This window comes from Tamandua tetradactyla, chromosome 8 (assembly GCF_023851605.1).
Source record: "Tamandua tetradactyla isolate mTamTet1 chromosome 8, mTamTet1.pri, whole genome shotgun sequence".
Taxonomy (NCBI): domain Eukaryota; kingdom Metazoa; phylum Chordata; class Mammalia; order Pilosa; family Myrmecophagidae; genus Tamandua; species Tamandua tetradactyla.
Genome location: NC_135334.1, coordinates 80,918,006 through 80,943,339, shown reverse-complemented (window position 1 = coordinate 80,943,339; position 25,334 = coordinate 80,918,006). Strand labels below are relative to the sequence as shown.

Genomic DNA, 25,334 nt, shown 5'->3' with positions numbered 1-25,334 from the left:
CTGCCCTTGTCTCTCTTCGATCAATTTTCAACAAAGCAGCCAGAAAATAATTCTGTTAAAATATGCTTCAGATTATGTTATTCTTTGTCCAACTCACCCCAACCCCCATCCAAAGGCCTTCCCAAGTCTTTCATAGTAAAAGCCAAAGTCCTACAGTGTCCTAAAGACCACCATGTCACACCTACCTTCCTGCCACAGATTCCATCCTCAGGGCCTTTGCACGTGCTGTTTCACCACCTGGAACACTCTTCTCAGATCCCCATGTGGCATGCTCTCTCAGGTCCTTATCAAAAGCCCCTAACATAATAATCCATAGGTTTCTTCTCAGCCATCCTTGCCATGCCACACCCTGCCTGTGTGATTTATTGGCTTATTGCCTGCCTTCCTTATAGGACCTACAGAGGCAGGGAGGTTGGTCTGTTTTGTTTGTTGCCACACACCCAGCACCTAGGCATGTAGCGATACAAGCCCTCAAAAAGTATTTACAGGCTGTAGGGATGAGCATAGGATTCTCTCCAGGATCTTCAGGATCTTGCAGGAACATTTCAAACTTCTATGTTCATAACCAAAATCAACACCTCCGCTAGAGGTGCCTCTCTGTGTTTCTTGAGCAGCCTCTTCAACTTCTCCCTCCTATTCCTTCCCTCAATCAACCACTGATTTCTACTAATTTTACCTCCTACATGTCTTCTCAATCTGTCTCCTCTCTACCCTATCTTGTCTCATCCTATCATTGGCCCTGCATTGACCTCCCGCCTGGCCTTCCTGCCTTTCCCATCTCATCACTGACACAGAAGCTAGAATGACTTTTTGTTGTTGGATAACTATCTTAAATTAAATTGAAACACAGATGTAAAACAACAACAAAAAAAAAACTTGAGGGGAGGGTATAAAAAATTAGATGATCCATAAATAATTCTTGTTGCTGGGTGACTGAACTATAAGAATTCCTTATGCAATTCTCTCTACTTTTGCAAATGTTTAAACTTTTCTATAATAAGATGTATTTTAGAAGTTCAGTTTCCACATAAAGAAGACTCCAAAAGTTTGCTATTGGAAATAAAAGAAGATATGAAAAGATACACTATTTAAGGAGTTTGAGAATTTTTGAAAGACAATGTCTTCCCAAATTTAGATGTAATTTGTTAAAATATCTTTTAAAAATTAGAACACCTGGAAGAGAATATAATGGAGAACTGCCAATAACATATTTAAAAATAGAACAAGAGGAAATGTATAAAACTAAAGTCAACTTTATTAATTTGATGATATAACCACATAAATTAATTATATTAAATTAACTTAGAACACTTTTTACTGTATATACTCAGAGGGATGTTTTCTAAGGACAAACTACAAACTGCAAAGAAAATGAAACTCGCTTAGGTAGTTTTATTTTTAGTAATAAAATTGAAAATATTATATACTTTATTGTGGATGAAGTAAAATAAGTAGCAGGTTAATATTGTTAGAAATAAAGATCTCCACTTAACAGATAGAAAAAGAAACAAAACCCTATCATCTTAATTGTATTTAGAAATATCAGAGTGAAATCATTATTTTCCTCTAATTAAGAAATATCAGAGTGAAATCATTATTTTCCTCTTTAAAAGTATGGACTTCTGAGACTTCCACTTTGGGCCAAGATGGAGTGACAGAGACTGAACAGAGTCTCCTACCTGAATAAGCCCAGAAATGGCCAAAATACCTAAAACAATGGTTTTTAAGACACTGAACATGAGGCAACAAATGACAGTGATTTCTGAGAGACAAGAAACAAATGGGCTAAGTCTTATAAGTTCTTCCAGTTTGTCTCGAGTTTCCAGACCATGCATCAGCAGAGCCTAGCGGATGCTCTGAGTTGAGGATACTGAGACAAGAGTTCGGGGCCATGTGAGGAGGGGGCGGGGGCGGGTAGGGTGGATGGTGTGAGCACGGCTGCTAGCTTACAGGCCAGAGTACCAGAGAGATATGTGCTGCACTAAGACAAAGCCCCGGGTTTGTGCAGAAGGTCCACCTCAAGTACTCAGCTAAGTATTTATCGGTGTTCCTTTGTGAAGAAACTATCTGTGTCTAGAAAAATAACCACCCAAAATGATTACAAGTGACCAGTAACTGGCTCTCACACAGGGCCAAAAATAATGCTTATTGCCTCTGGAGTAGATTAGCTCCAGACTGAGCACTGCACTTCTGCTATTTTTAATTTTGCAGTTATTGTTCTGGTTAGCAGGCAAACATAATCTCAAGTTTTTTAGGTCTGATTAATTTCCTCTCTCCTGGTTATCATTTTAAGCCTATGAACATGGCTGTTTGGGAACATGCATAAAATCAGGTGAGTGTTTCAACAAAGCACATCCCTCCCCAAGGTTCATCAATCATAGCTTTGTTGCTAATCCTTCCCACAACAAATGAAATATAGAAGAGTTAATTCAACTATGTAAGCTATATGTGGGGGTATGCCTTCCACTGGAAATAATGAAAATAGATGAAGCATTGTTATTATTTAGGTTATAATAACCACTTATTGAAAACTAATCTTCTTTGTTTATCAAACTTTGATGTTTGATAAATAAAACTATCCTATTTTAGGATATCAAAATGTTCATAGTATTTATGATGTCTTTCTTCAGAGAAATGATATTTCTTCAAAGCTTCTAAAAAGCCATTTTTTTCAATTAACTATTGATGTGTTTCAGAGTTCTGCTGTCAAAAATATTTCATTGGACATTAAAAAGAAAACACACAATGACTTTCTCTAGAACCTATTCTCTTCTGCCTTTTATTTAGTTCATTTCTGGTCTTTAGTTTTCCTACTATTCCAAAGCAAAAGCTTGTTTTCTGCTGTTGGTGTGAAGTGTTTTCTTTTGAACAGTTGTGAGTTAGGTTGCAATAGCTACTTTGAGTTTCTCTTCCTCACTGTACTGACAGATAAATACTCAAAGGTTTCTCATATTCTGTATTTAAATCATATTTGGCTAATAGTAAGGTTGAATTAATGTTTACTAAATGAGTGAATGGAAAAGTGAGGACAACCCCAAGCACATAGTTGTTCCCTGCCCCAAGTCCTATGCCTCTTCATTCCTCTCCAGTGCCTGGAACATTTTCTCAGAAACCATTGAGCACCTCAAAAGTAGAATTGCATTTCCAGACTGCCTAACTCCCAGAGTGATGACTATCCTAAGAACATTTCCTGCTAATTAAAAACATCATACAAATGGTTCATTTTCCCAGATTTCTAATATAGGTAGAAGCATCCATCATAATATCAACTTTAAAAGATTAGAATATTACCCAAACACAGAGTAAAATTCAGAGAAAAAGGCTTATAACAATTACATTTTCAGACTAAAAGACAGATGAAAATCATACAATGCCTAGGTGTGGCCTCAGTAATGAGATCTAACATAAATGAAGGTAAAAAATAATTGTAATAATTAAGTTCCCTGGCACAAATTCCAGGCTGAAGATAAAATCCTTTTATATCTCTTAATGCTACTGGAAAAAGAAAGCTAACTGATAAAAGAACAAGCAGAAGTATCATGTAATGAGGAATTTAGGGTATCTCAAATTTACAATTCAGGCCAGATTGGAGTCAAAGAGTTATTTCCTGTGAGGTAGTTGGAGGATTTGAATGAGGGCATGATTGAATTTTGGAAAGCCACCAGAAAGCAGTCAATATGAAGATAATTTACCCCAAATTCTGATAAAGCTTAATCTGACTCTGGATTTGATACTGAAAAATACCATAGACTTTCTTATTTTACAGCATATATATCAGTTCCAATTCAAAATTCTCATAGTGAGATATTTTAGGCAGAAGCAATTGTCACGGTTGAAGGTTAAGGTGCCAATTTTAAAGAAGTCAATGATAAAAATAATCAAGAATATGCAGTAGCAGCAAAGAATGCCACAGCAGCCAGCCCAGAGGCTGTCCTCCTGCCCCTCCATGTATCCTTTTCATGGAGGAACAGTGGAGTGTGAATCATTAAAAGATACTAACACATTGGGTGAAATGAGGGTTGGATGGGGCTTTACTTTTCTTAAATAACCTACATACTAATTTTTAGTGTATTTTTCTTCTCTTTAAACATTTTTCTGTAATTCTAAAATATGAATGCTTTTTACATAGGGGAGGAATAGTCCCCATTTTATAATTTTTCCTAGAACTTTAGAGAACTGAGCCATTTGGATCACAAAATAAAGACCTGGGCTCTTATGCTAGGACTTGCTTGGAACAGGAGACTTTATTCTCAGGCAGTATAACCTAGTAAATAAAACCTAGGCTCTAGAGGGTGGTTAAATGGGCTACAATTTTAACTCTACCAAATTTCTATCTCTGCGAACTCTGGGAAAACTACTTACCTTCTCTAGGCCTGTTTCCTCATCTACCATGGGTATAAAAATGACTATTATTGCATAGGGTTGGTGTGAAGACTAAATGAGGTAAATTATCTCAATGCCTAATCAGAGAAATTACCAAAAAAAAAAAAATCTTATCTCTGTTGTTATCATTAGAAAGGAAACCTAAAGATCATATGGGTCAATATTACCCTCCTCCCCCAACCTCTTATTTTTAATTTGAAGAATATTAGGCCAAAAACCCTGAAATGATTATATAACTTCTGTAAATGTTCTTTTATCTTATGTACATATGAGGCTTAAAAAAAAACTATATAGCCACTTTAAAGCACTAGGCTTCAATGTGAACTTAGATGTTAAATTCACTAGAAAACATTAAAATCATTATCTATGTATTACTTACTGTGTTGGTCAGGGTGCACTAAAGAAACAGAATCAACAGGAAATATCTGTACATACAAAATGTATAAAAGTGTCTCACATAACCGTGGGAATGTAGAGTCCAAAATCCGTAGGGCAGGCTGTGAAGTTGATGACTCTGATGGAGGGTCTGAACGAACTCCACAGGAGAGGCTCGCTGGCCGAAGCAGGAAGAGAGAGACTATCTCTTCTGAATTCTCCTTAAAAGTCTTCCATTGATTAGATTAAATATCACTCATTGCAAAAAACACTCTTCTTGGCTGATTACAAATGGAATCAGCTGTCGATGCAGCTGAAGTGATCATGATTTAATTCTATGAAATGTCCTCATAGCCACAGACAGGCTAGAACTTGCCCAACCAGTCAAACGGGTACCACCATATGGCCAAGTTGACACATGAACCTGACCATGACACTTACCCATAAAATCCCTATTCTAATTCAAATTTTAGTACCTTTCTAAAACTCACATTTCATGTTTTATCCATGCAATAAACATTTTATGACTTACATTATTTGGCAAAGGTGATGGGATATAACTTCCATGATTACATTATGTTATAGAAAGCTGGCTTTAAAGAAATAAGCTGTTATGTCTTGAGAGGGCCTGTGAGAGGGCCCCATGGCAAGCAACTGCAGGCAGCTAAGCTCCAGAAAGAAATGGAGACCCTAAGCAGAGAACAGAACAAAGTCATACCTGGCCTCCTGACTCACTGAAACTGTGAGATAATGTGTATTATTTAAAACTGCTAAATTTATGCATCAGTAGAAAACTAATACACATAGAATGCACGGAAAGTATTTCATACACATAGAATGCACAGAAAGTATTTCACTGTGAAAATCTAGAATTCATTATTTCTTTATAGATCTTTTTATCTTTAGGTAAAAGGTATAGTTAAAACACCATGCTCAAAAGATATTTTAGTTCTTTTCCCCCTTTAGTGTATGTTATGAATTTTAAATACGGCTAGGTTCATTTGTTTCTATTTGTAGTGTTTTTTTTTATTTTTTAAGGATTTCCCCCATCATGATTCGAAAAGTTAGAACAGTACAAAAGACAGGGAAGTCTTGCTCCTGCCTCAGTTCTTTTAACCCATGCCCACTCAGCCCTTATAGGTAACAACCTTATTAGTTTGTTATCTATCCTTCCTGTGTTTATTTTTACAAAAACAAGTGGTTTATATGCGTTTTCTTTTTCTTTCTTTTGTTCTTTCTTTCTCTCTCTCTCATAAAAGAATACTACACACTCATATTTTGCTTTTTGCTTAGAATATATTGTGCAAATCACATCTGCTCATTATGATATTCTTCCTTCTTTTTTATATATTCAAAATACTCCTTTGTATGGATATAATAAAGTTTATTCAACCAATTTCCTATACCGAGTATTTGAATTAATAGCTCATAATTACAAAGATGTAAAGAATGACCTCATACTTATGAATTATCTTACTTTTAGTAGTGCATCTTCAGAGTAAATCCTAGAAGTGGGATTTCGGGGTCAAAAGTAAACTTGGACAAGTTCATTACACTGTGTTTCAGTTTTCTCACTTAAAATAGGGACAATAATAGTATCTATCTCACAGGGTTAGTGTTATTATGAAGATTACAAGAGTTAATATTTGTAAAGCAACTACAACAGTAATAAATACACATGATTTGTTCCAATTTGCTAATGCTGTCAGAATGCAATATACCAGAAATGAGTTGGCTTTTATAATGGAGATTTATTAGTTTATGAGTTTACAATTCTAAAGTCATGAAAATGTCCAAATTAAGGCATCAACAGGATGATACCTTCTCTGAAAAAAAGGCTGCTGGCATCTAGGACACTTTTGTCACATGGAAAGGACCAGCATCAGCTGGTACTTCTCTCCTGGGTTTCATTTCTACAGCTGGCTCAGTAGCTTCCTGTCTGAGCTTCTGTGGGTTCTCTCCTAGCTTCTTTGGGGCTTTTCTCTGTGAGCTTCTCTTTAAAGTCATCTCTTATAAAGGGCTCCAATAAAAGGATTAAGACCCACCTTAGGGCAACTCCTCAATTGAAATAATCTAATCAAAAGATCCCAGCTATAATAGGTTGCACCTACAGGAATGGTTAAAAGATCAAGGCCTTTTCTGGGATACAGAACAGCTTCAAATCACCATAATTATCACTTAATAAATGTGAGACTTGTTCGGTAAATTTTAATATATGCACTCAAATCTAACACTATATAACCCTGATACTGGCTTTGCTGTTGGGCTTAGAAAAATGGTCTCCAAATCAAGATTACATAAAAATCTACTTATATCTTCTAAGCTTTGTGTAGGTACTATTTTTTAATTTAAAAACTAATTCACCTGTTTTAATTAGTTTAATTAATTTAATTAGTTTACCTAACTTAAACTAATCCACCTATTTTAGGGTGTAAAGGTAAGAGTGAAAATATATATATGAGCATGAATGTGTGTGTAATGTTTTTCAAACTAGTTAGCGAATTGAATCATCACTTAATGAATTACCTATCTTTCCCTGCCAGTTTGAATATGTGTGTGTTCACTTACTTGTTTATACGTCTAAGTATACACACAGTTCAGTATCTGGTAAGATTTTATCTATATTTCATTCTCTTGTTATCTAGAAGGCAGGCATAAAGAACCACCATACCAACCAGTCATAAAGCCCAGGCAATGAAGCCCAATTCCCAGGAGGGAGGTACAAGGAAGGAAATATGAAGCCCTAATTCTTAAGCTTGTGGCGACATCTAGTGGATTGTCTTCACTGAGTAACCTGTTCAGTGTCAAGGAAATACACTTCATTTCACCTAGCTTCTTAATCCACTAGGGTAATTTTAAGTTAAAGGATGAGCCTCTGCCTCCAACCTTTCTTCTAGGTCTGTCTTTTAGGAATCAAAGATAAAATAGCACAGTGAGTTCATATCACACTTCCTCACTTCAGAAGTTTTAATGGCTTCCAACTGAGAATAGAATTAAGTACATGTAAGTTAGCAGAGATGAGATCACATCTCGTAACTTCCCTGATTCTCAATTTAGCAGCCTTCTCCTTATTCTCAAATAATTGAAATATTCTCATATTTTAGGGGAAACCTCAAAATTCAAAAGCTGTAGAAAGTCTTCCCCTAACCAGAATTAACTTCTTTCTCTTTCCTTCCCTCAGCACATATCCCATACATAACCCATAGCACTTGTCTCTCTCTGCCTTGTATTCCTGACAGTTTGGTGCAAAGTTTGAACATACTGAGAGTACCTTACAGCTAAATTGTCTGGCATTAATCCAGACAAGCCATGCCTATATCCCAGCTTTTTTATTTTACCTGTTCAGATTCAAATAACTCTGGCATTTTAAGAGTGACTTTCTCTGTGACAGGGGTTCTGAGAATTTAGAGGGGTATTAATACACACATAGTTCATTCCAGGGTATTAATCCAGACAAGTCATGCCTATATTCCAGCTTCTCTATTTCACCTGTTCATTTTTTCTTATTGATAAGATTTCAAACTGATCTCATATTCTCTGCTTTTATTATTTGCTGATTCTCATTTTGGTGTTCCTAATTTCTGTCCTCCCATCATAAGCCTCAAATATATCCTCTTAAATTACTATCTGCTAGCCTTTCATCTGTGTTCTTTCACTTTTATCTATGTATCAACTCCCAGAAAAATATATCTTGATGTCAAAAGAGAATAGCAATAAGAAAACCATATCCTCCATTTATTGAGAGCATCCTATGTGTTACATGTTTTTATAAATAATCTCATTTAATTCTCACAGCAATCTAGCTCCTACTCATCCTTCACATTTTATTTCCATCATCACTTCTTTAACAGACACATTTTCTAATGACCTATACTACATCAAACCAATATCTCATATCATTCTCTCTTTAACAGTGTTTATCATAGTTAAAAGTTTATATTTTTGTATGGAAATAGTCCCTTTTGACCAATAACCCCCTTGAAGATTGACAATTAGTACTTTCTTCAACACTGGATCTCCATTGCTCAGCTAAGGGACACATATTATCTTATCCAAAATTAACTCCCAACAGATTGGTCTCTCAGAAATAAGACTGGCATTTTTCAAAACTCAGTGGAAAATCGTTATGACCCATTTTTAAGGCAATCAGTTGCAAGGATTGGAGTACAGTTGCCCCACACCCATCATGTTAGAAAAGGGCCAGTCCTTTCCCAATTACGAATGCTCATGTAGCAAACTCTGACACTAGTTTATTACGTTATACAGCTTGAACTGCAGCAAAACTTTGACCCCATCCCCCCAATACCTTAGAAAAGGAGTTAGTCACAATAACATCTTGCTGTCCCCACTTATATTTTGCTGCCTCTGCCTTCTCCAGCTTGACAGTTGAACTGACTAAAAACCTCCACTAGGAGGCTCAGTGTTCCATTACCAGTCTGAAGTAAGGCAGACAGATGTTATTATCAAGGCCTCAGCTCCTTCAAATGTCCCCATCCATAAGCAATGAGTAACAGGATGGTTAGGGCTAAGGTTCTACCATGATATATTGCTATTGTACCCTACACCCTGATCATGCTAGGATGAGGGGATGGCATTTCCTGTATGATATAGCTCAAAATTCCCACAGCCCACATGTAGAGCTTCCTCTCCTAAAGTTGATGTTTAATCTTGCTAGATTTCTGTAAATTCCTGTAGAATGCATCTGGGAAAATACCAACTGATACGGTTCTGTCTCTGTGAATCTTCCCTAACAAACCCAAATCCAGCAGCCAGGTATGTATGTTGCTTTATTTGCTTTGTTGGCATGATCTTAGCATAGTGCCTGCCATATTGTGGGCACTACATAAATATTTTTTCAAAGGATTGGCTTTATGGGTGCATGGATAAATGGACAATCACATGAGATAAGCATTCTTGTCTCTATTTTGTAGGTATGAGAGACAAGGTAGAGAATTATTAATTAAACTGATCAAGATTACAAAGCTACAAAATTATATATATATATATGATTTAAATTCAGGTCTGCCAGATTCCATAGTACTTATTCTAAATCACTACATTCTGCTGCAGCTCAGGAACTTCTCAAGGTGCCCCAGGTCCTGGTCAACTGCAAATAACAATAGAAACAATAATAGTCACAATTTTTTAATAGCCAGGCACTATACTATTTATGGGCTGGGGTAGAGTTTAAGCTGATTATGTGAGGCAGTAATAATTCTAAGCCCAATTGGATTTGAAGTCTTGATAATAATCTCTATCCACTTTACTACAAACTGGGTAGGAATGGGACACTGAGCCTGCTGGGAAATTTTTGGTCACCCTAGCTGTCAAGGGCTGATCCAGAGGCAGCAGAATATAAGCGGGGGCTACAAAAAATATGTCTCCAAGATTTTAAGCCTGGTGAGTACAGCTTCAATAAGCATAATAAAATTTTCAAGTTGAACTTTTCTGAAAACTTCTAGTATAGAAGCCATTTTACTAAGAGTGGAAATAATAAATTCCAAAGGAATGTCTACACTACTGCTGTCTGTAGAATGCTAATGCATTCGGTAGTACTAACACCGAATGACCCCACGCTGCATTCCAAGCACTGTGCTGAGTGCTTCACATGCATTATCTTATCTAAAGCTTTCAAAGTGTTTACAAATGGTATTATCATTCCAATTTTGCACATGAAAAAAAAAAGTGAAGATCAAAATCTTTAAGAAAATTTCCCAAGCCACACAAATAATACCTAGCAGAACTCATACATATGACCAAAAGATTCATTCTCTCTCTAGTATAACAAGCAGCTTCCACACATTGTGAGAAGATCAGATATTTCCTTGTAAATGTTTTCCCTAACATATTTTTTCATTCTTCTTGAGCATTTTTTAGTAGTTATACTAATGGGATGCCTTTCATAGGGGCATTATTGTTCTGTAATGCTTTCACAGCTAATCCATTTTTTGCACATCATACCCAAATAGTTTCAATGTCACCAATAAAATATTTAGACTGTCTTTTTTTTTTTTTTAACATGGGCAGGCACCGGGAATCAAACCTAGGTCTCCCATATCTCAGGTGAGAACTCTGCCTGCTGAGTCACCATGGCCCACCCTCACAGCCATTTTTAAAGAGTTCTTAGCTGTGCCACATTATAAATGGAATTACCTTCAGAAACAATTTCCACCTCAATTGGTTTCCACATGTGCCTAGTAAAAGCAATATCGTCTGATCTGCCTGGTGAGTTCCTGAAAAATGCCCAAAAAGGAAACATTTATACAAATATAATAATAGTCCCCAAAGAGGGAATTTCTGTGGAGAAAGAGAAGAAAAATCACGGCACCGTTAAAGGGTGGCAGGCTGGACCACACATAATTTAAAGGCTGAGAAGAGTAGGAAAGGACCCAGATGGGAAGAATACAGGCAGAAAAGTATTTCACCTGGCCTGAGATACGGGGAAAAAACAGAAGTCATTGCCCTGTAAGAACACAAGATAAATTCTTCCTCCAGCACTCTTTAAAATAATCCCAGTGGCCACAGTAGGATCAGAGAGACATGATGTGGTGAGCAGAGACCAAGATGTTCAGGCCTCATTTACAAGGGAAATATAAAGTAACGTTGTCAGTTATGACATACACATTGGGTGTTCCTGGCACCATTTTAAGAGAAGGAGCATGGAGCTTATGGGGTCTCAGGTGAAGGCTGAGAAATGCTTAAGATTGAGAATTTAAAGGTTTGATTATGTGATGCAAACTCCTTATTTTACTTAGTGCTGAGCCTAGGAAACATCTGATGTGCAGTCTCATCATTATGAAGACTATTATAAAATAAGAGTCATCAATTGAATAGAGCTCGTGCACATATTCTTACAAAAATATCTTTAATATATTAATTTTCAAGACAGAAATTATCTGGATTTTTCTGTTATATATGTTCATGGCAAATCAACAGACTAAAATCTCCCCAAAGATTCCGTGAAAAAAGGACAAATCCCACTTGCCTAGAACTCTGGAGGATAGTAGATACTAGAGAAGGACCCCACAAATGCTAAATAAAAGAAAAAGAAAAATATCAGGTAGGAAATTTCTGTCCCAGACCCATCAGTTCATCTCCCATCCCCCACAGTCCCCCACTGCTTGGGTGTCCCTCAGAGGCAGCGACCTGGGTCCCTCCCACCATGGAAACAGATATAGAATCACATCAGTGAGTTAGAACCCCAAGAACATCCAGACAGATGGACCCAAGTCTGCAGAGACCCAGGGTGGAGCACAAGCTGGTAAGTGCTACATACAAAAGGGCTCCCCAACCTGTGAGGAAAAAAGAGAGAGAGAGAGAGAGAGACAAAGTGGTAGAACAGCTGGCAAGTGTTCTAAAGGCAAAACGGACTCACCTGGAGTGACCCCCCTTTCTGGATTGAACACATCTCCACAGCAGGATACCCTAAGGTGGAAGAAACTGGAGGCAGAAAAGCCTCACAGAGGAACAATAAAAAAAGGGTGGTGGGGATTAAGCTGAACTGCTGTAAGACAGGGGGTTTCTAGAATTGAAAAGTAAGAAAAATGAAGCACTGAGTGAGGGAGAATATTTTTTAAATTATCATAAGAGTTAGGGAGAAAATTCTGCACACACACGCACAAAATAGAACATATCAAAATTTCCAGAGAAAGAACAGAGGAAAGAACCTTTCTTTTGCAGGTGAAACAGTTGCACAAAAAGTGCAATCTTAAAAACTGTACCACATACCCAGGGAAAGAATAAGATGTACAAGAGCTGAGAAAACCTGATCAGGAAAATACAAACTATTCTAAAGGTTTGGAATTAGTTGGAAGAGCCTTACACAAAGTCATTCAACAATAAAACCCCAGAGAAGAGGGAGAAAATGACCTTTAGAGTTAACTCATCAAGATGATCAGATGCCTAGACATCAGATAAAATTACAAGCTACATTAAGAAACAGAAAAATATGGCTCAGTCAAGGGAACAAATCAAACCTTCAGAGAACACAAAGAATTAGGAACAACTAATCAAAGTTCAAACAAATATTCTAAGTCAATTCACGGAGATGAAGGAAAAGATAGATAAATAAGATAAAGCACATTAAAAAGACAATGTATAAGTATAAGAATTTGAGAGTATAAAAAGAAACATAATAGAAATTATGGAAAGTAGAAATTAAAAATGAACTAGATGCTCACAACAGCAGATTTGAACAGGCAGAAGAAAGAATCAGCAAACTAGAAGGCAGGACAATCAAAACATACAATCAGAAGAAGAAATAGAGAAAAGAACAGAAAAAATTGAGCAAGGTAACAAGAATTTGAATGGCAGCACAAAGTACACAAACATATGTGTCAAGGGCATCCAAAAGAAGAGAAGGGAAAAGGGGCAGAAAGAATATTTGAGGAAATCATGGCCAAAAATTTCCCAACTCTTATGAAAGACACAAATATACATATCCAAGAAGTACAACATACTCCAAACAGAATAAATTTTAATAGACCTACTCTGAGACACATACTAATCAGAATGTCAAATGCCAAAGATAAAGAAAGAATTCTGAGAAGGAAAAACAATTCATCACATATATGAGATTCACAATAACATGAAGTGCCAATTTCTCATCAGAAATCATGATGTTGAGAAGAAACTGAAAGAGCAAAACTGCAAGCCAAAAATTCTTCATTTGGCAAAAGTGGCCTTCAAAAATGAGGGAGAGTTTAAAATATTCACATGTAAACAGAAACTGAAAGAGATCATCAACAAAAAACCCTGCCCTATAAGAATAACTAAAGGAAGTTCTGCAGGTTGAAAGGAGAAGAGAGAGTGACTTGGAGCAGTGTGAAGAAATGAAGAGTATCAGTAAGGATAACTAAAAGGGTAAGCGCAAAACACAACAGTACTCTATCCTCAATATACAATTCCACTTCTTAATTCAAAACACAATTGAACAAGAAAAATGCATATTTCCTGATAATGTGCATGCAAAATATAAAGTGGTAAAATGGGACAAAAACAAAATGAAGAAGGTAAAATATGGGAGCAGAGATGCAAACGCCATTGAAGCTAAGATGGTATCTTTTCAAATTACTAAATTATAGATGTGTTATATAACCCCCAGGGTAAATACAAAGAAAGTATTTAAAAAATATATAGAGGGCAATGTGATGGTGGCTCAGTGGCAGGGTTCTTGCCTGCCATGCTAGAGACCCAGGTTCGATTCCTGGTATCTGCCCATGCAAAAAAAAAAAAAAAAATTATACACACAAACAGAAATGAGGAATGGATCAGTCAGATATATCACAAATGATCAATTATACAAAGAAGGAGGATTTAATAAAGGAAACAAAGGCAAAAATTAAAAAAAAGATATGACATATAAGAACCAAAGGACAAAATGGCAAAGTACTGTCTTTACAGTAATAACACAACGTTAATGGATTAAACTACCCAATCAAAATACATGGATAGTCAGAATGGATAAATAAGCATTATCCAACTAACTATATGTTGTTTACAACAGACTCACTTTAGACCCAAAGACACAAATAGGTTGAAAATGAAAGTTGGAAAAAGATATTCCATACAAACAGTTACCAAAAAGGAACTGGGGTAGTTATACTAATATTGGACAAAACAGACTTTAAGTTGAAAGCTGCTATAAAAGACAAAGGACACTATATATTAATTAAAGGGGCAATCCACCAAGAAGAAATGACAATCATAAATATTTATGCACCTAACCATGGTACCACAAAATACATGAGGCAAACACTGGCAAAACTGAAAGAAGAAATAGACACCTCTACAATAACAGTCGGAGTTTTCAGATACAAAAGTACTCATGGCTTATTCTCCAGGAGACACCACATGTTGGGTCACAAAACAAAATAAAACAAAATTTAAATGTCTGAAATTATACAAAGCATCTTCTCAGATCATAATGGGTTGGAAATGAAAATCAATAACAGGCATAGAACTGGAAAATGCAAAAATATATGGGAGTTAACATTCTTTAAACAATCAGTGAGTCAAAGAAGAAACTGAAAAAAAATCAGTAAATATCTTGAGATGAACGAAAGCGAGAATACAAGATTTCAAAACTCATGGGATGCAGTAAAGGCAATAATACTGAGAAGGAAATTTATAGTTCTAAACGCTTACATTAAAAAAGAAGAGTGAGGGTGCACGGGTAATTCAGTGGTTGAATGCTCACCTTGCATGCGGGAGACCTAGGTTTGATTCCCAGACTGTGCACCCCCCCGCACCCCCCCCCCCCCAAAAAGAAGAATGAGATAATAAGACTGACTTCACACCTGGAGGAATGGCAGCAAACTAATCCCAAAGCAAGAAGGAAAGAACAAAGATAAGAGCCAAAATAAATGAAATTGAGAATAAAAAACAATAGAATAAAAAAAACCCCAAAAGTTGGTTCTTTGAAAAGATCAACAAAATTGACAAACCCTCAGTTATACTACAAATTAAAAAAGAGAGAAGAAACAAATAAAATTGTAAATGAGAGTGGGGAAATTACTATTGACCCCACAGAAATAAAAACGATCATGAAAGGATACTATAAACAACTGTATGACAACAAATTAGACAACCTAAGTGAATAAATTTTTAGTACAACAAAAAACTACACTGACTCAAGAAGACATAGAAGACCTTAAAAGATCAATTATAATGAAAGAGACTGAATCAGTCATTAAAAACCTCCCAACAAAGAAAACCCAGGACAGATGGCTTCACAAGTGAATTCTACTAATAAGTCTAAGAAGAATTAACACCAAAGCTGTTCAAACTTTTCCAAGAAATTGAAGAGGAGGGAACACTACCTAACTCATTTTAATACCCAAGTCAGATAAAAATACTGCAAGAAAAGAAAATTATTGACCAATTTTTCAAATGAATATAGGTGGAAAAATACTCAGCAAAATACCTGCAAATCAAATTTAATAGCACGTTAAAAGAATTATACAACATGATCAAGTGGGTGTTATCCCAGGTATGCAAGGGTTTCAACACAAGAAAATCAATTAATGTAGTACGCCACATTAACAAAGTGAAGGGAAATATCCACATGAACATCTCAATTGACACAGAAAAGGCAACTGAAAAAACCTAGCATCCTTTCCTGATAAAAACACTTTGAAAAACTAGGAATAGAAGGAAACTTCCCAAACATGATAAAGAGCATGTATGAAAAACCCACAGCTAATATCATACACAATTGTGAAAGGCTTAAAGCTTTCCTTCTAAGATCATAAACAAGATAAGGATGCTCATTATCACCATTGTATTCAACATTGTACTGGAAATTCTAGCTAGAGTAATTAGGCCAGAAAAAGAAATAAAAGGCATCCAAATGGAAAGGAAGAATAAAACTTGCACTGTTTGCAGATGACATGATCTTATATACATAGGACCCCCCCAAAAAATACAATGAACAAATTCAGCAAAGCAGTGGGGTACAAAATCAACATGCAAAACTCAGTAATATTTCTATACATTAGTAATGAAAAATCTAAGGATGAAGAAAAAAATTCCATTTACAATATCAAGTAAAAGAATCATATATCTAAGGACTAATTTAATTAAGGATGTAAGGGACTTGGACTCAAAGAACAACAAAACATTACTAAAAGACGTCAAAGAAGACCTAAATACATGGAAAGACTCCATGTTCATGGATTGGAAGACTAAATATCTTTAAGATGTCAATTCTACCCAAAATGATTTAAAGATTCAAAACAATACCAATGAGAACTCCAACATCCTACTTTGGGAAAATGGAAGCTCCATTATCAAGTTTACCTAGAAGCGTAAGGGGTCCCAAATAACCAAAAACATCTTGAAAAAGAACAAATTAGGAGGATTCACATCACACTCCCAGACTTTATATGACTTAAAACATATTACAAAGCTACAATGGTCAAAACAGCACAGTACTGGCGCAGGACAGATATGTTGACCAATGGAATTGAATAGAGAGTTCAGAACTAGACCCTCACACTGATGACTAACTGATTTTTGATGAGGCTGCCAAGTCCACTCAATTGGAAAAGAATAGTCTCTTCAACAAATGGTGCTAAGAGAATTGGATGTCCATAATCAAAAAAAAAAAAAAGAAAGAAAGAAAGAGGAACTCTATCTCACATTATATATACAAAAATTAATGCAAAAAGGAACTAAGATCTAAATATAAGATACAGGACTATCAAACTCCTAGAAAAAAATGTAGGGAAACATTTTCAGATCTTATGGTAGGCAATGGTTTTTCAGACTTTACACCCAAAGTACAAGCAACAAAAGAAAAAGTACATAAATGGAATCTCCTCAAAATTAAAAACATTTGTGTTTCAAAGGACTTTGTTATGAAACTGAAAACTCAACCAACTCAAAGGGAGAAAATATTTAGAAATCACATATCTAATAAGGTTTAAATATTCTGAATATATAAAGAAATCCTGCAACTCAATAATTAAAAAGACAATCCAATTAAGAAATGGGTAAAAGACATTTCTCCAAAGAGATATACAAATGGCTAAAAAGCACATGAAAAGATGTTTAACAATACTAGCTATTAGGGAAATGCATATCAAATAGTGAGCTATCATTTCATACCACTCAAATGACTACTATTTAAATAAAAAAAACAACTACAAGTGTTGGAGAGGATGCGGAGAAACAGGAACACTCATTCTTTGACAGTGGGAAGCTAAATGGTGTGGCCACTGTGGAAGAGAGTTTGGTAGTTCCTAAGGAAGTTAGATGTAGAATTACCATACAATTCAGCAATCTCACTATAGGGTATATACCGAGAAGAACTGAAAACATGCACTCCAACAGAAGATGGTAGCAACCCAAGTGTCCCATCAGTTGATGAATGGATAAATAAAAGGTGGTCTATACATATAACAGACTACTATTCAGCAGTAAAAAGGATCGTGATGCATGAAATCGTGATGCATGTGGCAACATGGATGAACCTTGAGGACATTATGCTAAGTGAAATAAGCCAGATATGAAGGGACAAATATTGAATAATCCCACTCATGTGAACTAATGATAAGAAGCAAATTCATAGAGTTAGAATCTAGAATATAGCTTACCAGAGGATAGACTGCGGGTAGAGAATGAGGATCTGATACTTAATTTGTACAGAATTTCTATTTAGGTTGATTGTAAAGGTTTGGAAATGGATAGTGGTGATGGTAGCACATTATTTTAAGTGTAATTAACAGTACTGAATTATATATATATATATGATTAAAACTTTAGGGCATACATGCTACTGAAATAAAAATTAAAAGGATAAAACACAGGACTGTATAACACAATAAACCCTACTGAGGATGATGGACTATCTTTAAAATACAAGTATAAGAATGGCTCTTTCATGGATTATAACTAATGTATGACACTAACACAAGGTGTTAATAATAGAATGCTATGTGGGAGAAATATACCTGATGTAAACTACAGATGATAGTTAATAGTACTATTTTAATTATCTTTCATCAATTTTAACTAAGGTACCACACCAATGCAATGGCAACGACAGGGGGATATATGGGAAAGCTATACATTTTTTACAAGATTTTTCAGTGAGCCTACTTCTCTAACTTAAAAAAATATATTATTATTATTATTTTTGCATGGGCAGGCTCCGGGAATCAAACCTGGGTCTCCAGCTCGGCAGGCGAGAATTCTTTCCACTGAGCCACCGTTGAACTGCCCCCCAAAATTATTTTTAAATAGGACATATTTCACAGGCTTGTGTATTGGGTGTTCTAAATGAGATAATCCATGCAAATTGCCTCATGCAGTGCCTAGAACAGAGAATCTTTCAATAAATGCTAGCTGATACTATTTTTTTAAAAAAGGTACAGTTACAAAAATATGCTATCATTAATTGTAACAAATGTTCCATACCAATGCAAGATGTTGGTAGTGGGGTGGTGTTTGGGAGTTCTGTATTTTATGCATGATTTTTCTGTAAACACAACTTTTCTAGTAAGTTTTTTTTTTTTAACATGCAGACTTTGTGCATCTGTGATCTCTCAGTACAGCTCCAGAAATAAGACTTTAATTCCGTTTATACCTAGATCTTTTAAAAAAGTTATTAATAGTTATGATATCTAGGATATTACTCTTCAGAGTAATTCGCTTTTCTGCTAATAAGGAAATATTCTTTATCATTATTATGCTTCAAAAGGGATAACAAAGGGAAGATGACATCTCACTCTGAGTTGGTTCTCAGACAGGCAGTTCCTACCCTTAAGGTTTTGGTAAGCTAGGTGTGAGCAAAGCCTAGGATAGGAAGGTTCATAGGCTGAGTCAAAATAAGGTATCACCCATACTGATGAGAACAATGCCTGGAGAGAGAATCACTGTCAAGATAAACCAGTCTATTAGTAGGGAAGAAAGAATGTTAAATCTGAAAGACAGTTTCTGATCAATAATAGTTAACATTTTTTGAGTACTCTTTATATGCTAGATGTCGTGCTTAGCTATATTTTCCATATTAACTTTATCTTATGGAATATTCTGAACTTAAAGAATAAGAGATAATGGTGTACATAAAAATGTAACATATGTTAACATTCTGTCATTTTTGCTTAGCCTCTGTCTGCTTTAAAGAAAAAAAAACATTACAGATTTCAGCTAATGCTGTCTCCCCAAACTTCTTTCCTTTTTCGGCTTAGGATAAATATTAACCTGATTTTTCTGTGTACCCTTCCAATGTTATACAAACCTTTTTCACCAAACATTTTGATATTCACCCATGTTGATATACATGGATCTGGAAGATTCCGTTAGCTTCTACACAGAATTTCATCACAAAAATAAAACTTCGGATGATCCACTCCAGGTAGATTGTTTCTACTTTTTTGATATTCAAAGTACTGTGATAACCAATCTCGTGCATATCTCCTTGTGTATATGTAAAACTTTCTCTAGGTCCTTTCAATGAAATGAGAATTTCTCGGTCATAAGGTATGTACCCTTCAATTTTACTAGGCATTGCCAAAAGTATTTCCAAAGTAATTCTATGAATTTATACATCTACCAGAAAGGTATGAGTTCTTTTGCCCATTTTTTTCTTGTTTTTTTTATTATTAATTTCTAGGCATTCTTTTGGAAATTATTTCAATATATTGTTCAAATCTATAGTTCAACACTTCACTTCCATGTTTTATCACAAAATATATTTAATAATTTTATCAATGATTTCCATCTAGGTTTGTGCTTTTGGTCTTAAAAAGGAATTTTCTACCCCAGTATTCTTAATATGTTTCTTCTTTAATTTCTTCTAAGTGTTTAAAAAATGTCCTCTTCATATTTATGTCTCCAAATCATCTAGAATATATTTTTGTGTATGCTGTGGGGTGGTAGGAATGTCATTTTTGCAAAAAGAGAACCATTTTTTAAGTCCATCCTTTCACCAATAACTTTTAAAGCTACCTCTGTCATGTTTTCATATACAAGTGGGCCTGTTTCTGGCCTATTTTGTTCTATTGATCTGTCTGTCCTTGTCTGTTGAATATCACACAGCTTAAGTTACTAGAAGTTTATAATAAATCTTGGTGTTGTCAGGTAAGTCCTTCCTAATTAGTTTCTCAAAATTGCTTCAGCTTTTTCTTGTTCTTTATTCCACAGCACTGTATGAGTTTTAGGATAAGCTAAATTTCCCATTCAGTGTCTTTTCTATTTGTTTCTTAATAATTTGTTGGTGGTAAAATGTATGCTATTATTTATGTTTTGTTTTAGTTTTGTGACTGGTTGGCCAAATCCTTTATTTAGTATTCCATCGCTGATTAACAAAAATAAATTATTGGTAATGAGGGGAGGAGAGCTCTGAGGAAAAAAAAATCACATTACTTCATTTGAAGTTGTACTGATTTTCCAAATTAATTTTGTGAGGTTGGGAATAGTTATGATAAAAAGCCTTCCCAACCATGAACATGAGTCTCCATGTATTTAGTTTTTTCTATGCCTTTTAGTAAAGATTAACAACTTTTTTCCTTAAAGGTCTTAAATTTTCACTGCATTAATTCCTGGATCTTTTATTGAGCTATTTCTTGAGCTTGATCTTCTGGGCCAATAATATGACCTTTCCTTTAATTCACCTAATTTATTATTTGGCTGAAAATTATATTTTTAAAGAGTTGTGTGTGTGCTGAGTTCAGATCTTTTTGGTTGTGGTTCAGGTGTTCATCTGTTTCCTCCAGCAACATATTACACTGAACATGGCTCCTGAAACTTTGGCCTGAGTCTTTCTCTGGCTGCTAAAGTCCCTTGGCTGCAGTTATTTTTCCCTAAGATAAGTGAAGGTCTGAGAGAGTTAATAATTCTGGGTTATTTCCACAGGTGCTGAATGGAAAAGGTCTTTCTTGCCCTAAGCTGCAGGTGAAGAGATCATTTTATCTTTCCTGAGGCACCCTGAAGAAGCCTCTCTGGTTTTCTCTGCTCTAACCCTTCTTCCCAATTCAAGAGTATGGAACACTCAACCCATTCCCTTGCCTTTTCAGTGTAGGAAAACCCAGCCCCCCTCATACCAGGTTGAGATCCTCAGGTGTTGAAATACCAAGCTCTTTCAGGGATTCTCTGACCCCTGACTTTTGTTCTGAGCTCTGATGCTGCTCACTTTTGATTCCTCCACACCTAGAGGAAGAAGCCCAATTCTTTCCACAGCAGCCAGTGCTTGGCTTGAGAGCCAAGGGCAAGTAGCTTGGAGTTTGGAATGAAAATCATCATAATCCCCAAATCCATCATTAGTGTATTTCCTATTTTTTTCTTAGTAATTTTTTGGTGGTGAAAATGAATGCTATTGATTGATTTTTTTTTTTTTTTGGTAGCTTTGTGGTTGGTTGGCCAAATCTTTAATTTAATACTGCATCTTTTTTCAACATATATGAATGGTACTGGGGGAGAGGGGACAGGATACTCTGCAGATTCCCAAAGAAATGGCAAAATAGCAAAACATGGCCAGCATTATCCATATGCTTTTTTACTGAGAACTTTCCTAACATAAGCATCTGCTCTACGAGCTTTTGGTTGTTTTTGCTGTTGGTTGTTTGATTATTAATACTGAGATTCAGTTTGAAAGATGACACCCCGAAATCTTAAGAGTAGTATACACCAATCCTCCCCACTCTCTCCCACTATAACTAGTTGGTTTGAATGGTCAGAATGATCCATCTTTCCATTTTAGGTGGGCAGATGTTTGTGAAAGATCTTAGAACGGCTTGCCTCATTTATCAGGCAAATTTAGAAGGGAAGAAGCCTTTAGGAGAGTTTCTACTTGGAAATATAACAACACTAGTACGCAGGTTCAAGTCTTATACTTTTAACATGAGCTTGTTGAAAGAAATGTTAACAATTTCAAAACGAAATTAAACGAGTTTTAACTTTTTCCTCCCAAAAGCATAAAAACTGAGAGGAACTTAAACAGTAAATTCTTAAAAGGCAAAAACAACTCTTCCTTGTACTAGTCCTTGGGTAGTTAAGACAGAACAGGCTATTTTCGCTAACTTCTTTGAAAACGGATTTTGGTCCCAAGTCTGTTAATGTTCAGTATCTGCTCCGGCCTCCCCCTCTCTCCGAGCGACTTCCTAGGCGGCCTCCACCCCTGGGCACTCTTCGGCCTGACCGGTTGTAGGAATCACGCGGGGGAGGGCACCCTCTTTCCATGGACGGGGGGAGCCCGCGATCTGGTCTGCCTACCCGGTCGCGGGCCCTGGAGTAGCGGTCGCTCCTGCCGCTCGCATAACTGTCGCGGACGCCGCCGTAGGCGTCTGGCGAGCAGCCCCGGTACTCTTCATAGCGGCCGCTCCCGCCGTAAGATGGCGGCGGCCCCCGGGTGGGGGCGGCGCTGCGCGGCTCCCCGTAGCTGTCGAAAGGGTCTCGGTAACCTCCGCTCGGATGATCAGTATAGTCGCGGTCCCGGGCCCCGTAGCCATCTCGATCGCCGTAGCCTCTCGACGGACAGTCGTCTCGGGCACTGGAGTGGCCGTAGTCGCGGTAGGTGTACTCTCTAGGCGAGGGCGCGAAGTCCCTGAGGTCGCGGGCGCTTGGGTAGTCTCGGTTCGAGTAGCCGTCTCTGGGCGAGTAGCCCTCCTCCCGGGGGCACAGGTAGGGGTCCCGGCGAGGGGGCGGCGGCTCTCGGCGCGGCGGGCCAGCATAGCCATCTCTCCCACGTGCGGCCGGAGGCCGCCCGCGCATTCCACCGCCGCCGCTGCGAGCCGGGCCCGACGGCGCGGCCCTCTTGGGCGGCGGCCCCGCCCTGCGCGGCGGCGGCCCGCGCTTCATGGGCATCGGGGCCCGGGAGGGCCTCAGGTCGAAATCCCCCGTGTAGCCGCCGTCGTCTGCCGGCCCGCCCCGGGAAGGGGGTCTCCGCGGACCGCCGCCGCCTCCCCGGACCCCCCGTAGCCCCCTCAGGCGGCCGCGGCTGCGGGGCGGCGGCGGGCCCCGCCGGCCGCTATCAAATGCCGGTTTGGTGGCTTGGGCCACCTTGATGGCCTTACCATCCAGGGACTTGCCGTTCATATCTCGGACGGCGGCCTTGGCGTCTGCGGGACTTTCGAAGGTGACGAACGCGAAGCCCCTCGACTTGGTGGTTTCTCGGTCTTTCATCAAGAGTACCTCGATGATGCGGCCATACTTGCCAAACGCGGCCTCGAGGGCTTTCTCGTCGGTTTCGAGATTGAGCCCACCGATGAAAAGCTTTCCTGGGCGATCTGCTTCAACCATGTCGGCGTGTCGGGTGTACGTCGCGGAGGGAGGCGAAGAGGAAGTGTCCGTCGCGTGCGCCGAGTCCGCACGCTGAGGGCGGCTCCTACCGGTCGGGCGGCGCGTCGTTGCCGAGTCCCCGGAAACGCAGTCGCGGCGGCCCCTGCTGCGCAGGCGGAAGCCTCGGGTTTGTGCTCTTGGGTCCTCTTCCCGCAACCTACCGGGGCGCTTACTGGTGTGATTGGCTAGTTGTCTCGGAAGGGCTATCCCGCCGTCTAGGACTGGAGTCAGTTTTGCCGCTTTTTCTTTCCGGCTTTTTGTCTTCGACCATAAACCCATCCCTCGCTTAACGGCTTACTCAGTTCCTGTTATTTTTTTCATTTCCATTATTTCTTCTTTGACACATGAATTACATAGAAATGTTTTTAAATTTTCAAATATATAGACATTATTGGTTATATTTTAAACATGCTCTATATAATAGCCATTCTTTGGTTTTTGTTGCTACCTAATGTGTTTGGTTTTTGTAATGTTTCATGTGTGTTTAAGAAGTAAACGTATGCCCAAAATGTGAGTAGAGTTCTGTACTTACATTGTGATGCTCAATCTTTCATATCCTAACTTATTTTTTATCTGATATAAGTATCAGTCACTGAAAACTGTGCTAAAAATTCCCATAATTGTGGATTTTTCTATTTCTCTTTCTTTTTATGTCAGTTTTTACTTCATGTAATTTAAGTCTATATTGTTAGGTATAAAAAAATGGAGAATTATATCCCTGGTGATTTGTATTCTTAGGAATACTTTTTATATAATTGTCTTCTTTATTCATAATAACATTTTTGGCCTTAACTCTGTTTTGTCCAATATTTATATATCTCAGCATATTTCAGATTTATTTCTACTAGCTTATTGTGTGCTTTCCATTAATCATGCCTTTCTTTTCTCTCTTTTTATCTGTATTTCTTTTCTATTCTGCTATCAAATTGTCTTTATTCCTTTCTTTTTCCTCTACTAATTTGGATGTTATGCCTTATATTTCTACTCTTAGAATGATTGTTTTTAATATTTTTATTGAGAATTAACTTATAGACACTAAAATGCAAAACCTTACGTTAATTGCATGATTAATTTTTACAGATGTACATAGCCATGTGTGCTGGTTTGAAAGGATGTATGTCCCCTTCTAGGGGCCATGTTTTAATCCTAATTCCATTTTATAAAGGCAGCCATTTCTTCTAATCCCTATTCAGCATTGTATGTTTGAAACTGTAATTAGATCATTTCCCTGGAGATGTGATGTAATCGAGAGTGGTTATTAAGCTGGATTAGGTGACGACATGTCTCCACCCATCTAATCAAGAGTGGGTCTTGATTAGTTTTTTTTTTTTTTTTTTTTAAAGGAAAGACAGAGAGAAGGAAGGAAGGATAGAAGGAAGGAAGGAAGGAAGAAAGGGAAACATTTTTAAACATTTTCTTGTTTTATTGTATTCTGTTTCTCCGTTTTTGTTACATGGGCTGGGGCCGGGAATCGAACCGAGGTCCTCCGGCATAGCAGGCAAGCACTTTGCCCGCTGAGCCACCGCGGCCCGCCCTTGATTAGTTTTTGAAGTCTTATTAAAGAGGAAACATTTTGGAGAATGAAGGAGATTTGGAGAGAGCAGAGAATGCTTTAGCACCACAAAGCAAGCCCATCAGCTAGTGCTTTGGAGATGAAAACTCCTCCCGGGGAGTTTCATGAAACAGGAAGCCAGGAGAGAAAGCTAGCAGCTGACACTGTGCTCGCCATGTGCTCTTCCAGCTGAGGGAGAAACCATGACTGTGTTCACCTTGTGCCTTCTTGGATGAGAGAGAAA

General features: G+C 37.5%; 1 protein-coding gene across 1 annotated transcript; it reads right to left on the bottom strand.

Moving 5' to 3' along the window:
* Positions 1-22,075: 22,075 nt before the first annotated feature.
* Positions 22,076-23,629, bottom strand: RBMXL2 (RBMX like 2). The gene has a single exon (XM_077113855.1). The coding sequence runs from the start codon at positions 23,497-23,499 to the stop codon at positions 22,321-22,323; it is 1,179 nt and encodes a 392-aa protein (XP_076969970.1). The 5' UTR covers positions 23,500-23,629; the 3' UTR covers positions 22,076-22,320.
* Positions 23,630-25,334: the final 1,705 nt, after the last annotated feature.

Bases quoted from the DNA above. Each gene is read 5' to 3' on its own strand.
- RBMXL2 (XM_077113855.1), bottom strand. From the start codon at position 23,499: ATGGTTGAAGCAGATCGCCCAGGAAAGCTTTTCATCGGTGGGCTCAAT.